Here is a 16,814-nt window from a genome sequence, read left to right on the forward strand (position 1 = left end):
TGGAGAGAGAAAGTTACCAAAAAAAGAAAATGTGTCATCTTAGTTGGGACAAACTAAAAAGGAAAATGTGTCATCTTAAGCGGGACGGAGGGAGTATTAATTAATTAACATTTTCTGATTTTTCTTTTTTCCTATAATATCTTCTCTACTATCATACTTAGTTAATTTATAGTATTAATTAATTAACTAACATTTTTCGATTTTTTTTTGTTTTTTAATTCAAATTATTGATTTTGGTCTAATTTTAAAATTAGTTAGCAATGACTATTGGAAATTTGGAATAACTAAATAAGTGACACTTTACACGTTCAAAATAATATTTTCATAAAGTTAACATAAGATAATAGTACTATTTGAAAACATGTAAATATATAATTTGATTATACCAATTCAGTTCGTTTTAGCCGTCAAATAGAGATAGTGATTATTGGGCTTTTAGCCGTCAAGAACTATCAAAATCAACATTTCCCTTTAATTTTAGCCCATTATAAGTAAGGTACATTACGGCATGGGCAACGTATGCGCGAGATCCGGTAACGCCAAACTTGAACAATCTCTTGGAGCATAAATCACATACTAGTATATAGTTGTGCTTGTGGGAAGGCAAGATTTCTCCTTGCCAATCGTCCAAAATAAAAAGGGCTCTCATTTTCCAATAACTTTATTACCTGCAATACAAAGTTAGAAATCGATAGGGAGTTGACTCGAGGTCGAACTACAATCTTTAAATTCGTGTTTTCTCACAAAAGTATACGATTCACGGCTCTTATGAACTCTCGAAATAATTCATCTTCTCAAACAATTATTTTTTCAAAAGACTATCTCGAAAACGTCCATTTTCCACTCACCATCTCTTCAATAAAATTGTATCCATTTTCGTATTGAAAACATGAACAATCATGAGAACAAGTTTTTGAGGCTCGTCTTCCAAGTCAATTATCGATTCAGAACTTTGTTTGACCTCCATTCCCCATCTTCACTTAATACTCCTCTCGAAAATCTAGAAATTTCTCCCCAAATTTATGTATAATTAAATTTGATATTTGAAATTTAATAAAAATTATGGATATTTTTTGAAATGCAAATAACATGACAAAACTACAAATTCTGTAATAATAAAAGTAAATTATCAGTAAAATAATTTCATTTTAATAGTACTGTATTCGTAATGCAAATTGTAACAGTATGAATATGCATAAATTGTAGTAGTACTAATTCGATATGCAGAAATTTGATCCAATTCGATTACCCCAGTCAGAAATCCGCTGTCGGAAATTCATGTGTCAACATTTTCCATATACGAAATCATTATCAAAGGAAAATTGAATTTGCAGGATCACTAATCAACCATGAATTACTTCACGCACAACCAGCAACACCATGATTACGATCCCTCTTCTCAAAACCAACAATCATACGATCAATTCACCAATAATCCTTATTCTTATTCATATCCTTACCCGAACCCTCAATTCGCCACTACCATTCCTCCATATTCATACCAGAATCCCCCCGTACAACCATCCCAGCACCAAGAACAAGAGCCTAATCCACCTGGCGTAACGCCGCCGCCGCCGCCACAGGCTCTCCAGAATTCCTATTATCAGTACAACCCTAATGGCGGCGCCGCTGCTGTTCCGACTGCGGCCTCACAATTGGGGGCGATGGTTCATCAGCCGGTATGATTTGTTTCCCCTTTTCGTTTTGGGGGTTTTGTAATTGCTGTTTAATTTTGAAAAATAAAAAATCTGCGTGCTTTATATGATGGAGAAGTTGATCGAATTGGGATATCCCTAATGTGAATTTGGGGCATCTTTATCCTTTCATTATAAAAACAAATTAATCTGCTTTTTATTGAATACTCTAAGTTTGATACGTTCACTCACAATTGGAATTCTGATGACCTAGTTTTGAAAGTGATTTTGATGTCTAACTATGTCCCAGTCTTTGAGCTTAGTTATATGAATTCGATACGAGCTTGTCTTCTGGCTAATCAAGCGAGGGTGAGTGCTTCCAAGTTGACAGTGTTCTGCTAAGCTGATTATGCTTCGTAACCGTCTTTTCTGCATAACATTAACTTCACTTGGTTGGTTATGCGAGAAACGGTTGATTCATGATAGTTATAATGGGCTGAGTAGAATAGCTTTCGTTAAGCTGGACAAGTTGATAGTTGTGCCTGAGCTTAAAGTAGTGCTACTCAAGCTCATGGCGAACCAAATCACTCATTGTCCGTTGTCAACGTGATACCAGCTTAGACAGCCCGTCGTACACTTCAATTTTCTTTACCTTGGTTCATCTCTCCTGAAGTTGTTTTTGTCATTTGCAGAACAACTAGTTACAAGGGCTGGGAAGATTTCACAATTCAGTAAATGTGTCCTTCGTTCCTTTATATAGTTCTTGTTCCTCTAATGGTCAGGTTGGTCGATGATGTCCTGCTGTTGAGCGCCATTCATTCTATGAGTTTTTTCTTATTCACGATCATGAAAAATTTGAAGGCTTCAACTTTTTTCATGATCTTTTGGAGCACTCAATATCTTTTTATTACGTATCTGCAACATGTTAGATGTTGTCAATTTCTGAAGACATAAATTAGATAACTTGGACTGTGTGGCTGCCACCCTTATACTACTTTTCTTAATTTTCAAACACAAGGTTATGGAAAACTCTTCTTTCCTTCTCCTTTATTTGATTTTGAGATTATAGTTGCTGAACTAATTGCATTCTCAGTTAATACTTTTCCGTCAGTTAATTAATTGCATGTCTCATTATAACCAAAGAAGAAACCTTTAACTGAAAGAGAATAATGTTTTTAACATTTCTTTATACTATCAGTTAGTCTTCCAGGATTCAGCCGTTTCTATGTTTCACTTGAAAATCTGAGTGATATAATTCTACAGATTGTGCAACCCTTGTACGGAAGTGTAGGCTATATGGATGGAATGGTTCCTAGAGGAGATCCCCAAACCCAACCTGATCCAAAACTAAATGTCTCGAGTTATGTATTTGGTGTTGATGGATACGTTGGAGGTCATTCTTTGCCTATGAATGCAACAACACCTTATCAGGACCATTCAGCAACTACTTATGGTGGAATACACTTGCAAGGAGGGCCTTATCAACTTCTGCCACAGCCTTCTGGTGAACCCCATTATGGTCATCGAGCAAACGTATCAGGCCGGACAAATCGTGGTCGTGGACGCGGCAAAGGCTCTGTACAGCGGAAACATGCAGGAGCGGTACAGTCTGGTGCATCAAGTGTTGCTCAAACGCAGCCTTTGCAGGGTTCAGCTCAGTTGGTATCTGTTTCTCCAGCTCCAAAAGTCGTGTCGTGTGAACTCTGCAAGATTGAATGCAATACCCTTGAAGTTCTTCAACAGCACTTGATTGGTAAAAAGCATAAGAAAAAATTGAAAGTCTTTGAAGAATTGCAGAACCTCAACAAAAAGGTGACTAGTGGACAAGCTGATCAGGTGCCTGCTACTGCTATTCAATCGAACTCCGAAGCCGTTTCAATGCCTAACCTGGTTGAGGGGTCTGGCAACCAGCAACCTCAACAAGAAGTTTTACCTTCTCAAGAAAGTAATGAGGAAAGTAAAGCTGCAGGAGAGAAACGCAAGGTAGAAGAGGCGGAACATCCCGAAGAATCAGCCAAAAAGGTTAGGGTGGATGGGCATGAACGCCTAGGACGTGGGCTCAAGCATAAACTAAGGGGTGGTAAGAGCAACAGAATGATGAGGCCTTCTGCTAGGTCGAAAAGTTTGGTTCAACCGCCTAAACCAAAAGAAGTTACACCCTTAGTTTGTGAATTGTGTAATGCGAAGTGTGAATCTCTCGTCGTTTTTCAAAGTCATTTGGCAGGAAAGAAGCACAAATCAAAAGCCAAGCGCTTCATGAGCCAAGTTGAACAAGAACTTCCCCAAGCTCAAGGACCAGCAACGATGCAAGGATTCGGTGCCTACCAGGTTGCATCTGCTCAACCAGAATCCGTCGTAGCAGTCTCCGGAGGAGCTTTATTTCCAGCGACTATTGCTGCAGAAGGAACAGGAAACGTGGGATGTCCGGTAACTGGATCGAGTGTTCTTTATCCCGGTGCAGAAATGGTAGGCGTCGCTGCTGGTTTTGAGCAGGCAGTTTCGTGTGGAACAACCTTATATGGAGGTTCTTCGTCGGAGCAGAATTCGTTATTAGTAACACAGCCCCCTCCCAACTGAGCTCTCATTTCGGAGATTGTGGAAGCAAGATTTTTAGCTTCTGGCATGAATGAGGAGTGCAACTACAGCTGTTGCATCTTTTGCTCTCTGCATATTTTCTTGTGATTGAATTTTGAATTCAAATAACCTAATTAGTTTCAGCATTTTATATTTGGGAACAAAATTGAGACTCTTTTTTTATGGGTTAACTTTATCAAACAATGATACTTTCTGCATAATCCACATGTTTGGTGACAAATGGCTAGTTTGTTTCTTTTGAAGGGGAATTGGTCTCTAACATTAAGAGTTTTGGTAGAATTTTAAATTTTATCATAAACTTAAAGTTTGTTCATAAAAATCTTAAATTTTGATGTTGGTTTAAGATTTTTGTGTATCTCTACTCCTTCTTGACCTCACAGAGACAATGGAGGGAATCTCAATCAAAATCAAAGTTTATGATTCAACCAAAATTTTTCGATACAATGTTATAGCTCGGCCCGTTACATTTTTGAGCAAGACAGTGATTAGGTGAGCTTGAAAATGAAAGTTTCATTTTGATGAAAAATCAGTGGAGTATAATTTAATTAGTAATAATGTATATTAAGTTTTTAATTAATTAAATTTGGTACTACAAGAAATAATAAAAAAAAATTGGCAAAGAAAGCTGCTTAATTACAAAGAAATTAATGAAGATAAATTTATCACGTAGCATCCAGCTATATAAAACTGGCGGAGATTCTACATATGAATGACTCTTGTGAAAAGAATAGACATAATGTGATAAAAATCAGCCGCGAAATTTCCTCGTGCACATGCTTATCAGTTATCACGTTATTTTTTGGATAACAATTGTGTATGAATAAAATAAAATAATCAATTATGATAACTTTACAACTTTCAAAATTAGAATATGAATATTATTTGTATAACACCGTTGAGTGAAATTACCTAAAATGAAAATTAGAGAATATTTTATAATTTTCATTAATTCAAATCCCCCAATTTATTCGGTTTCCAATTTCCACCGTAGTAATTTATGATCGCCGCTTCATTCGGCCAACAACACCCGCCGCACCGGAGAAATTCCCGCCGCCGAATATTCCGATGAGTTCGCGAGAGAAGCTTCTGGACTCTCTCACCGCTCACATCTCTCTCTACCACTCCAAAACCGCTGGAGGCAGCCCCAATTCGAATCCCAGCACCCGGTCAACCGTACTCCGATGGTTCTCCTCGCTGTCGGTGCACCAGCGCCGCGCGCACCTAACAATTCTCGACGTGAACTTCGTTGCGATCCTCATCCAGATGGAGGAGAAGCTCCACTCCAGCGGCTGCGGCCGATTCATCATTCTCCCCGACCTCCCGCAAAATGACGGTTCTGCCCTCCCCACGCTGTGTTACCGGAAATCCGAGGGTTTGCTGTTGCGATCCTCTGACTCCAACGGCGCGGAGCGCGAGATTCACGGCTCGCTGGAGCTGTTCAGCTCGAGGGAGGGCGAGAAGAGTGGGGAAGGGGGTGGATTTGGCTGTCTCGATGCGGTATGTTTGAGTGAGGGTTTGGTGGAGGATGTGAGTAGATTTTTGGATGTTATGGATGAGATTACGCACGGGGAGTTTCTGAGGGGGGGAGAGGAGGGTGAGATGGCGGCTGATTGGTTGGAGCTCGCATGGCTCAAGGCAAAGGGGTATTATAGTTTGGAGGAGTTTGTTGTGAATAGGATGGAGGTGTCGTTGAGGTTGGCGTGGTTGAATAGTAATAGTGGGAAGAAAAGAGGGGCGAAGTTGAAGGAGAGGTTGATTGCTGCTGGTGTTGCAGCGAATGTGTTCTGGCGGAAGAAAGGCTGCGTCGATTGGTGGGAGAAGTTGGATGATTCTGTGAAGAAGAATGTGTACTCTACGTACTTGGGGAAAGCTGCACGCTCAATGGTACTTTGTTATGTGTTTCAGATTATACAAGTTCACTGTTTTGAATATCTGTATTGTTTATGTTATGCGCATTTTGCTTTTATTTGTGTGTTGAAAATCGAAACTGGAAGCAGCATATTGTTCTTTAGGAAATTAAGAATGGTTTACCGGATTGTTTACTATCTATTCTTGAAAGCTTTATCTTCATTTCCGAGCAAATTGATGGATAGGTTCTGATAGTTCCAATTAATGTTTTAGCACGTTTTTCACATTAAATTTATGTCTGATATATCTCCCTATTGTGAACCTCAGACAGCTGATATGGTGAAGGGGAAAGTTAGCTTCTCAGATGATAAAATGTGGTTATATGATGGTAGCAATAAGCACCTACTTAGATGTGATTCTGATTCATTGGGTAAACGAAATATTACAACAAGCAGGAGGATATTTTCAAAAGTTAGATTTAAAGCCAAGCCTGCAGAAGATTCAGGGGATCTCTCTGCACTGTGTCAGATTTTCAATAGTTTGTACATTCTTCAGGTTATTTCTACTTTGTTATCTACAGCTCAGTTTGATGGTTACCAGAAAGAGACACTTTTTTTCAGCTCCTTGGACTGTATAAATAGTATTTCGGACATTATAATTAGGAAATTGCGGGAGTTACTTATGGTTATTTCACTTGATTGCACAAAAATTGAGTTACTCAGAGAGGAAAATACGGATTCGCGAACAAAGAAAGTAAATGAGAAACATGTTTCCAACAATCGTAAGAAGAAAGGGAAGAACCACAATAAAAAGTTGAATCCTGTTCCAAGACCTTCTCAAGATAATTCAAAACCAATAATGCCGGCTAAGGTATGTTTTCTTGTTTTACCTTTACTGATAATCAATTGAAATATGCCGTTTAAGCAAGGAGATCCTTTGCAATGCAAATTCTCACTCCAATATGTCAATGACATTTCAGGGTAGAGTAGCTGGGGAGTTATGTATCAGCCATGAAGATATTAGACAGTTGGACATTTATGACGGTGAAGTTCCAGAAAAGGATCCAGCACATGAGAATCACTTAACAGTGCATCCAATGGTTGTGATTGTTTTCCTTCTTTATATAAGTTGATAGATGATGGATAGTTTTTAACTGGTTGATCATCACCAGGAACCTGTAAAAGGAATAAATAATGGAAAAGTTCAAAATGCTTCCAGAAAGAGTAGGAAAGAAAGAAAAAAGCGTAAAAGCTGTGGCTCCAATGGTCCAGAGGTTGATAATTGTCAATCAAGATCCATTAAAGTTACCTCTGCCCGGGTTAGTTCTCAAGATGGAACTTTAATGTCTGATTGGACTTTTAGAAGTTTAACTTTTGGTCTTACATCTAATGATACTGTGTTCAGATTGACAGGCCTGATGCAAACTCAAGTGTTTCTAGTAGTTTAGGCACAGATATCATTGGCCAACATGTGGAGAGTTGTTATTCTACTAAAACTGATATCCATCTCTGCTTGAGTAACAATCAAAACGTGGGAGTAGTGAATGATGGTGCCACAAGGCCCATAACTAAACCTGGCTCCATGGATGGGAATCTGGATTCTGGTGCTACGACTGTTGAGGCTGTGGTCAAGTGTAATGACAATATGTCCTCAAATGTGATTGACCATGTAAATTATGCAGTGTGTGATTCAGGGAGACAGATGAAAGGTAGTGAACCAGAGGGAAAAACATCTCAGGGAACGGAGCATGAAAGTCTTGGTCTCCTTAGAGTTCGGCCCATAAATTCACCTGCATACACTTCTTATGAGTGGCCAAGTACAGCTCCAATCCATCCTTCAACAAGTGCATATCACCCTCGTGCCGCTGATAGATTGCATCTTGATGTTGATCACAATTTACGGAGTCATTTCCACCATTCGTTTGTACAAACTTTACAATTAAGAAATTCTCCTAACGATGGGGCATATAATGGAATTATGCCTAGACCTCTGCCAATGAGTTTAGATTGGCCCCCCATGGTGCGCGGCGTTAACAGAATAGTCCCATCAAGTACTTGCAATTATGATTCTGATTTCATTTCAAGACGGCAGTCTTCGTTTCGGCAAAGCATTGCAGCTCACAGTGTGCAGTCTGGTGCAGCGACTTCTGAGGATGAAAGGACTGTTTCTAGTGAATTGATGGAATTACCTGATGTCCCAAATCCACTGGAACTGACAGACGAGCATGATAAGAACTGGATGTCTGAGGAAGAGTTAGAGACTCATGCAATTGGACTTGGAGGGATGGATTACAATCAGTACTTTGGTGGTGGTGTGATGTATTGGAACCCGTCTGACCACCCAAGGACCAGTTTCTCTCGCCCCCCTTCTCTCTGTTCAGATGATAGCTCTTGGGCTTGGAGAGAAGCAGATATGAACAAGGATGTTGATGATATGGTTGCTTTCTCCTCCTCTTACAGTGCAAATGGCTTGACCTCTCCATCTGCGGGTTCCTTTTGCTCTCCATTTGATCCTTTGGGACCAGGACCTCTTAATTACGTTATGCCTGGAAGTGAAATTAGCAGCAAGGTTCTTCATTCTTCCTCAACCATGACAGATATTGGTGTAGAAGAGAGTGTATCTGGATCTGCCTCCAATATTTCAGGTGATGGAGATGTAACGACTGTGGACTCACTCCCATACCCTATTTTGAGACCTATAATCATCCCTAGTATGCCGAGGGAAAGGTCAAGATCAGAGTTTAAGCGTAGTTATGATCACAAAAGTCCATGTGTTCCTCAAAACAGACGGGATCAACCTCGGATTAAGAGGCCCCCTTCTCCTGTAGTCCTCTGTGTACCACGTGCTCCCCATCCACCTCCACCTTCCCCTGTTGGTGACTCCAGAAAACATAGGGGATTCCCTACTGTTAGATCTGGTAGCTCAAGCCCAAGGCACTGGGGTGTTAAAGGTTGGTTCCATGATGGAATCAATTTTGAGGAAACTATCATGCCCATGGAAGGGAGTGAAGTAATCTGGCCTTCTTGGAGGAACAAAGGCCTTCCATCCCGTCAGATTACACAGCCTTTAGCAGGAACATTGCTTCAAGACCGACTTATTGCAATTTCCCAGTTAGCCCGTGATCAAGAACACGTAAGTTTGTATTGTAGGCAATGTACTTATTTCTGCTGGCATCGTGGGCTCGTAAATATCTTTCACTTTCTAACTCATCTTGTTTCCTCAGCCAGATGTTACATTTCCTCTGCAACCTCCTGAATTGCAAAACAATTCCCCTCACAAGGCTTCTCTACCACTGGTCCATGATATTCTGCATGATGAAATCAACTCTTTCTGCAAGCAGGTATTTATTGCTGAATCAATGTCAATAACATGTATTGCATGATAGGTTACACTCTGAGATTGGTATTAAACAGTTATTTTTCTTAAATAGTACGATTAGTAATTAATGCTATTGTTTGTGAACTTAGGTTTCTGCAGAGAACTTCATCCGGAAGCCTTATATTAATTGGGCTGTTAAGCGTGTTGCACGATCCCTTCAAGTCTTATGGCCTCGTTCCAGAACAAGCGTTTATGGCTCAAATGCAACTGGTTTATCTCTGCCATCTAGCGATGTGGACCTTGTGGTTGGTCTGCCTCCTGTGAGGAACTTGGTGAGATATGCTCAGAGTTGTTGATTTTTTTCAAAAACAAAATTTAGCCAACAGACTCATTTTCGGTAAATTTTCAGGAACCTATCAAAGAAGCTGGAATTTTAGAGGGACGTAATGGCATCAAAGAAACATGCCTTCAGGTTGGCAGGGGATGACACAAATTCCTGTTTTTACAGACTTAATTGTTTAATAATTTAGCAGTCACATTAGTCAAGAGTGATAACTCCGGTATTTCCAAAAGCTTTCTACAAAAATGTTCAAATCCGAGTCAAATTTGATCTTACCATCAGTGGTTAATGAGTTTAATATTTTAAATTATCTAGTGGCTAGAGTGGTGCATGTGACAAGGATCTTAAATACTGGTTCTTTTGGTGGAAGGTCCTCAAGCGTCTTACCATGATTGACTACTTAAGCATTGATTACTGTATGTGAGAGGAAAACAAAATAATTGGAAGAAACTAATTCAGAATAAGATTCTACACACCCTTTTCTTTTGTAGGTGCATAATACTCCTATCCATTTTTGGCCTTCTGTTATTGGCTGGTTTGTGGGTTGGGGGTGCTTTCGTTGGGCTAGGGTATCAGATTGTTGTATGTTATTTATTGCTAGCATTGTGCTATCTGTAGTTGTCTATCTTTTATGTCGGATAGGAATTAATGAATTAGCACCCATTCCTTCCAAAGATGTTAATAATTGTCAACATATAAATGCAGTTTTCCTTGGTAACTAATGTTATAATATGACAACTTCTGCAATTGCTAACTTTTCTGGTTGCAACTTGCAGCATGCTGCCAGGTATCTTGCAAATCAGGAGTGGGTCAAAAGTGATTCTCTCAAGATTGTGGAAAACACTGCTGTAATGTCTCTAAGATTTTTCCTTTTCTTTTTATTTCCTTCTGTTGAATTATTTACATGTCCTTCATGTCCAATCTCATTTTGTCACTTTTAGATACCTATCATCATGCTTGTGGTGGAAGTTCCTTCTGATCTTTTCTCTACTCCGTCAAATGTACAAACCCCAAAGGAAGAAGCAGTTCAGGTACCTTCTGACAATGACAAACCTATTCAGAATGATGCAGGAAACACGGAGTCTGCTGCTTCTCTTAATTGGAGTAAGATAGGAAATGGCAGTAATGATGAATTCAAATCTGTTCGTCTTGACATTAGTTTCAAGTCGTCTACGCACACTGGACTTCAGACAACTGGACTGGTAATTTTAATAGACATTTGATGCATTATGCGGAAATTCAGTGCATTCTAACCGGATCATGTTTAAAATGGTCCAATTTGTCTAGCACTAGCTTCAACTAGACATGTTTACATATTCCTTAGTCCTAGTTTTAATACATCTTTTGTACAGGTTAAAGATCTTACAGAGCGGTTTCCTGCTGTAACACCTCTTGCTTTGGTGCTAAAACAGTTCCTCGCTGATCGTAGCCTGGATCAATCTTATTCTGGTGGTTTAAGCTCATACTGCCTGGTAGGTTCCTGTTGTGTGAATGTCTAAATGTTTTAGCATGTAATCTTGTGCAACTTTGTCTCTGTTTTTGGCCACTCATGATACTACTCTTTTCGTTTTAAGACCATTAGTGTTACAATGATAACCTTTGGTACCTGTTCATTTTCTTTTTTAGCTTTATTGCGTGTATCCAGATTTTTATTGTGTTTGTTTTATTTCATTGCATCGAAGCTTCTAGTTGAACATGGCTTGCATATGACCTTACCTATGTAGTAGTATCTATCCTTTATTCTTTACTTCACCAAAACTTTTCTTACTTTTTTGAAGTTGCTGATCTTTTCTTGTACTATGCATTTGACAGATATTATTGATCACGCGGTTTTTGCAGCATGAGCATCATCATGGCCGACCAATTAATCAAGTATGACTAATTTCCTTACATATATAGTTTTATCCTTAACTGTAGTAATTACACATAGTTTCATTTCATAAACTATGACAAGCGCATCTCTACCTGTGGATGTATATTTGAAGACCCTGGGTTGGTATTATGACATCCATAATTTGGTATTGCTTAATAGGAAAGTATTTTAGAAAAAATTGTCTAACAAAACGATCTATTCAAATTATAAAGATGAAAATAGAATTGATACATACAATTGCTAAATGATGGGATAAAATTGACAAGTTTCAAAGATATAGATAAAATTGATAAAATCAGTGAAGGTCAGGATAGATAGATTTAAATTTTCCATGCATGTATATCACAAAGCCACTATTTAAATTTTCTGGGTACTAACATTTTTAATTTGTTTTAATACTTAGTTTATCTGAAATAGTAGTATGCCATATGCCGTATGCCGTATGCCTATGGATTTTAATAATGTTCATTTAACATTATTTTTGTAGAATTATGGGAGCCTCTTGATGGATTTTCTATATTTTTTCGGGTAAGTAATATGTTCTTGGAAAACTGTTTTTATGTTTTTTGTTTATTTCGGATGAAGATTTTTATTTCTAGCATGCCGTGCTCCTAAACCTTAACTGAATCCAAACCACCTTGGATCGGGTTGGGTGGGCCAGCTTGCCCAAAATGCAAGGCAGCTGAACATATTAGCCATACTTCAAATACTTTTTTCATCTCATAACATGAAGTAAACAGTAAACTGCAATCAAACTATAAAGGCACAACTTGGCTGAATGGGAAAATGTACGAGAGTTTCTGTGAATTAGCTCCAAACCACCCAACTTTAAAAGAGAGAGAGAGAGAAAGAGAGGCTGGGTGTGGCGGTGGCAGAGAAACTCACTCAAAGAAAAGGAAAGAACGATAAAAATATGAGATGTACTATGTGCGGTGACAGTTCCATGAATGACAATAGTGGGTTGGGGGGGGGGGGGGGGGTAGAGAGATGTGGTGTGCGATGGCTGACAGACCTGCAAGAATATATTGACAAGGATAGAGGTTGAGAGTGAAAGAGACTGAAAGTTCTGGTCTTTAAGTTTTGATTTGTGATTCTTTTAAAAATTTGAAAAATTATGAAGGGATAAGAAAGTCAATGGACCAACCTACTCAGCCTGTGGCCCAAATGGGTTGTACGGATCCTGAACAAGCCTACATTTTCCTTCTGTTGGTAGGTTGGGTGTGCTGGAAAGCCTATCCCAACTTTGCAGTTCTGGTTTAGATGCCTTTCAACTCATAATCTTATTTCCTATTCTTATCATCTGCATATGTATGATTTTGGATTGTGTGACCTGTTTTGTAGAAATGTCTTTGACCCACGACAAATGCGAATCTCAGTACAAGGAAGTGGAGTTTATTTGAACAGAGAACGTGGATGCAAGTACGAGTCTCTCTCATTTAGTTTATCATTCAGTTCAGATTTTTTATTTGTTTCTTTATTCCCTTTCTATTTTTCATTTTTACCAACTACATTGTTTGTTGCAGCATCGACCCACTTTGCATCGACGATCCTCTGTTTTTGACGAATAATGTTGGCAGAAATTGTTTTCGCATTCATCAGTGTATCAAGGTCTCATGCAAATTCTAAATTGAGAATTAATCTTTATTGGCAATTATGTGATGATATGAAGCTACCTGGTCCTTGATATCTTTTTTATGAACGTGTTGCTTCTAAGTGATAATTTCATCAAATTCTTTTAGTATTAAGTATTAAATAATTAGATATTCTTGATTTTTTCAATTAATGCAGGCATTTGCTGATGCATATGCAATGCTCGAGAATATACTAACATGCCTTGACAATGATGGCATTGATGCCAAGACTACCAGTAAATTGCTTCCAAAGTTGATTCCCAGCATCGGTCATTTGGTAGGCACCTAGTATATGCAAGGGGATTATACCATTCCAAGGTAATTTTACGAGCATCCACATACCTTCAGTCTTTGTGCATCTTACACCCCTACTTCTAGTATTGCTTACAAAATCATCAGAAACTTGATCAAGGAAGGAAAAAAGAAGCTAAGTTTGTACTCGTTCATATGGTTACTCTGGCATTATTCTAGATTTTGTGAACTCTTCTTTGCATTAATTGAAGTTCAAGCCTTTGGAAAATTGGATCTCAGAAGAAAGATAAGAAAGTAGAAAGAAGCTGAAATCTGAAGCTGACAATAATGGAAACAAACTTATTTCAGAAAATGATTAAGACATAGAAAAAGGTCATCTCCATCACCAGGATTTATATCCTTTTCATGAAATTCAATGTATATGCCACTTCATATTGACCTAATGATCCATTTTGCGATAAATTTTCTGATTCATGATTATCAGGCTTGAGAATGCACCTTGCTTTAGAGCATTGTGCTGATTAAGGGTGCAAATGATTTATTTGCCCCTTGGCTTGCTCGTCTCTGTGTGGGCTTGCTTGAAGAGCAACAAATTTTTCAGACGTCCTCTATACCTTTTTAAGAGCTTTCACGATCATTTTGCCTAATCATTGTTATTGATATTGCAGCATCATCAAATTGGCCTAGTGAACAACTCATGCTGGTGCCCATGCACGTGCCCGTGCTGGCTCTGCACCGGTTGTCTCACAAACATCGAGTATGCCTTGTGATCATGGTGTAGGAAACAATCGGTTTGAGCACGCCACATTGGTGTGCATTTGGAGATGATGTATGCATCTAAATCCGGCTCTTCCATATTTTCACCTAACTCTCGAGTTGCTCCCCCCTCCGTGTTAAGAGGCCTTTGCAACTGTGCTCGAAGAAGAAGAGCATGATGAGTATTGGCATTTCGCTACAAGTCTTGTATGGGGATTGGGGTTGACACGCTTGAACGTTACAAGATTGGGAATCGTACCATCTCCCTGTGAAAATGGCTATCGACTTTGGAGTGGAATGTCAAGAGATACTGTTGTTGGAAGATTGCTGAAATCTGCATGGTGATTTGGTCTTGTTGAGGTAAATTGCTCATATTTGATTTTGTTTGTAAAATTGTAATCATCTTTTAATAAATCTACGAAATACATATTATTTCATTTCATTTTAATAGTGTCGACCAAAAACAAATGTTGAGATTTGTTGCCCTCAAGAGCTCTTATCAATCTATAGTAGAGAGGAATATCAACTTTTGCTCAATATTCTTTTTACTTTATTTGTGGTATCAGTTTTTGTGAGTATCAATTTCAAGTGCTTCTTTTGAGGAAATCACCATCCTGTGTAATTTTTTTTTGTTCACGTTACCACTTAAGAGAGGAAAGGGAAGAAATTAAAACAGAGATTTTGTAATATGTTACACAAGGATATTTTATTGAATTGAGTGTATAACAAACGAATACACTCCTATAGTCCTATTCTAGCAACTTGTATAGTGTGAATTCATCATAGTTAATTTAAATCATGATTAATAAATTAATTGTAAAATATGAATTCTAGTTGAATTTTATTATGGTGGATGTTAATTACGGTTGAATTTACATGTGGATGGGCACCGAATTCTTTGCCATATTTTCCGATGGATACAATATGTCAAGATCACATTTTAATGTCGTGGTTGATAAGGTGATATCAATAGTAGAAGTTGCACTAAATAAGCATAAAAATTTCTATGTCAAATTAGGATATGCGCCCCTAAATCTGGAAAATAAAATTGGCCCAAAATTATTCAACAGAATATGCTGAGAATTCTATTGCTTCAAGCCTCACTTTTATACTTACCAATTTTCATCACGCCAAGCATATGCCATTTAATATCCTCTCTTTTTTCACGAATAAAAATCCCCTAACCCCCCTCTTGCACTTCATCACAATTTTCACACACACACTTCTTACATCATTTTTTTACTTCTTGTTCTTGGGGAAAAATAAAAAATATTTTTGCATCATTTACATATATGAAGTTTGGTAAGAGATTGAAGCAACAAATGGATCAAAGTTTGGGAGAGTGGCGTGACAAGTTTTTGTCATATAAAGAATTGAAGAAAATGGTGAATTTGATATCATCAAAAGGAGCATTGGAGTATGATGCCCAATTTATGAACCTTCTTGATCATGAGATCGACAAATTTAATGCTTTTTTCATAGAGCAAGAAGAGGACTTCATCATTCGGCATAAGGTTTTCCCATATTTTTGTTTTTTTTTTAATGTGTATTTGCAACAACAATTTTTCATGTTTGTCATATCTTTTATTAATGATTTTGTTAATACAAGAATTAATTTTAGTGATGATTTGGTGCAGGAATTACAAGAGAGAATTTCCCAAGTGATACATAAATGGGGACCTCAACCTTCACACATGGAATATAAAGAGGAGATGACTAATATTAGAAAACAAATTGTCAATTTTCATGGGGAAATGGTCCTCTTAATCAATTATAGCAACATTAACTATACCGGTAATTTTTCTCCGTTCTTTTTTATTTCATTTTTCGTTCAATTATAAATTTATATTTTCATTTGAAAAGGTTTGATTTATATCTGGTCTTACTGAGACTGTGAAGGAATGTTGAGTCACGTCGTCAGAATTGGCGAAGGAATGTCGAGCCACATTGTCAGATCTGACAATGTGGCCCATGAGTTCATCGTCAGATTCCAACGGAAAATAAATTAAATCTTACTTATTGTTTTGTGTTAATAATAATAGGGTTAGGTAAGATCTTGAAGAAGTATGAAAAGAGAACGGGTGGAGTTTTACGAGTTCACTTTATAGAGAGAGTGTGGGAACAACCATTCTTCACCACCGATCTAATTTCAAAGCTTGTCAAAGACTGTGAAACCACCATAGAAATGTTGCCACCGTCCACGGCCACCGGAATATTCCACGAGGAGGAGGCACCTAAAGCTATTTTTCGTAACTCGGTGGCGGCGCTACTCAGCATGCAGGAAATGAGAAGAGGGAGCTCAACTTACAGCCAATTCTCACTCCCACCATTAAATCTGCCTGATTTTGAACTCATTCAGTCCTTGCAACTTATTTCCCCTATACAAATCCATCATGTATAAATCACTATACATTAAATTTGGATTTTCTTTCTTTAATAGCTTATGAGTAGATTGACATCTTTAGAGCTCTAGTTTGATTGTTTTTATGAATTATGAAGTGTCTGAAGTATTATGCAAATTTTCAATCAATATACATCACTTACTTGAAATCAATTCTTTAAAAGAT

General features: G+C 38.0%; 3 protein-coding genes across 4 annotated transcripts; all 3 read left to right on the forward strand.

The window, feature by feature from the left end:
- The first annotated feature begins 1,217 nt into the window (after window positions 1-1,217).
- On the forward strand, window positions 1,218-4,429 carry LOC125208540 (uncharacterized). The gene is made up of 2 exons (XM_048108212.2): window positions 1,218-1,679; window positions 2,898-4,429. Exons 1-2 carry the CDS (start codon window positions 1,350-1,352, stop codon window positions 4,209-4,211), a joined length of 1,644 nt encoding a protein of 547 aa, XP_047964169.1. The 5' UTR covers window positions 1,218-1,349; the 3' UTR covers window positions 4,212-4,429.
- Window positions 4,430-5,120: 691 nt separating this feature from the next.
- MEE44 (Nucleotidyltransferase family protein) lies at window positions 5,121-14,784 on the forward strand. 2 transcript variants are annotated; one of them, XM_048116197.2, is made up of 17 exons: window positions 5,121-6,113; window positions 6,405-6,947; window positions 7,057-7,176; window positions 7,249-7,395; window positions 7,482-9,209; window positions 9,301-9,417; window positions 9,545-9,727; window positions 9,805-9,867; window positions 10,512-10,583; window positions 10,797-10,937; window positions 11,088-11,207; window positions 11,548-11,607; window positions 12,096-12,136; window positions 12,950-13,027; window positions 13,132-13,216; window positions 13,397-13,557; window positions 14,160-14,784. In XM_048116197.2, exons 1-16 carry the CDS (start codon window positions 5,295-5,297, stop codon window positions 13,526-13,528), a joined length of 4,449 nt encoding a protein of 1,482 aa, XP_047972154.1. In that variant the 5' UTR covers window positions 5,121-5,294; the 3' UTR covers window positions 13,529-13,557; window positions 14,160-14,784. The 2 variants fall into 2 exon arrangements, with proteins under 2 accessions (XP_047972154.1, XP_047972143.1); XM_048116186.2 differs by having other exon boundaries at window positions 5,123-6,113; window positions 10,677-10,937.
- Window positions 14,785-15,428: 644 nt separating this feature from the next.
- Window positions 15,429-16,801, forward strand: LOC125202592 (SPX domain-containing protein 3-like). The gene is made up of 3 exons (XM_048101025.2): window positions 15,429-15,761; window positions 15,885-16,041; window positions 16,290-16,801. Exons 1-3 carry the CDS (start codon window positions 15,540-15,542, stop codon window positions 16,646-16,648), a joined length of 738 nt encoding a protein of 245 aa, XP_047956982.1. The 5' UTR covers window positions 15,429-15,539; the 3' UTR covers window positions 16,649-16,801.
- Window positions 16,802-16,814: the final 13 nt, after the last annotated feature.

Source organism: Salvia hispanica, chromosome 2 (genome assembly GCF_029641045.1).
Source record: "Salvia hispanica isolate PSC_SH4W2 chromosome 2, Shi_PSC_v1, whole genome shotgun sequence".
Classification (NCBI taxonomy): domain Eukaryota; kingdom Viridiplantae; phylum Streptophyta; class Magnoliopsida; order Lamiales; family Lamiaceae; genus Salvia; species Salvia hispanica.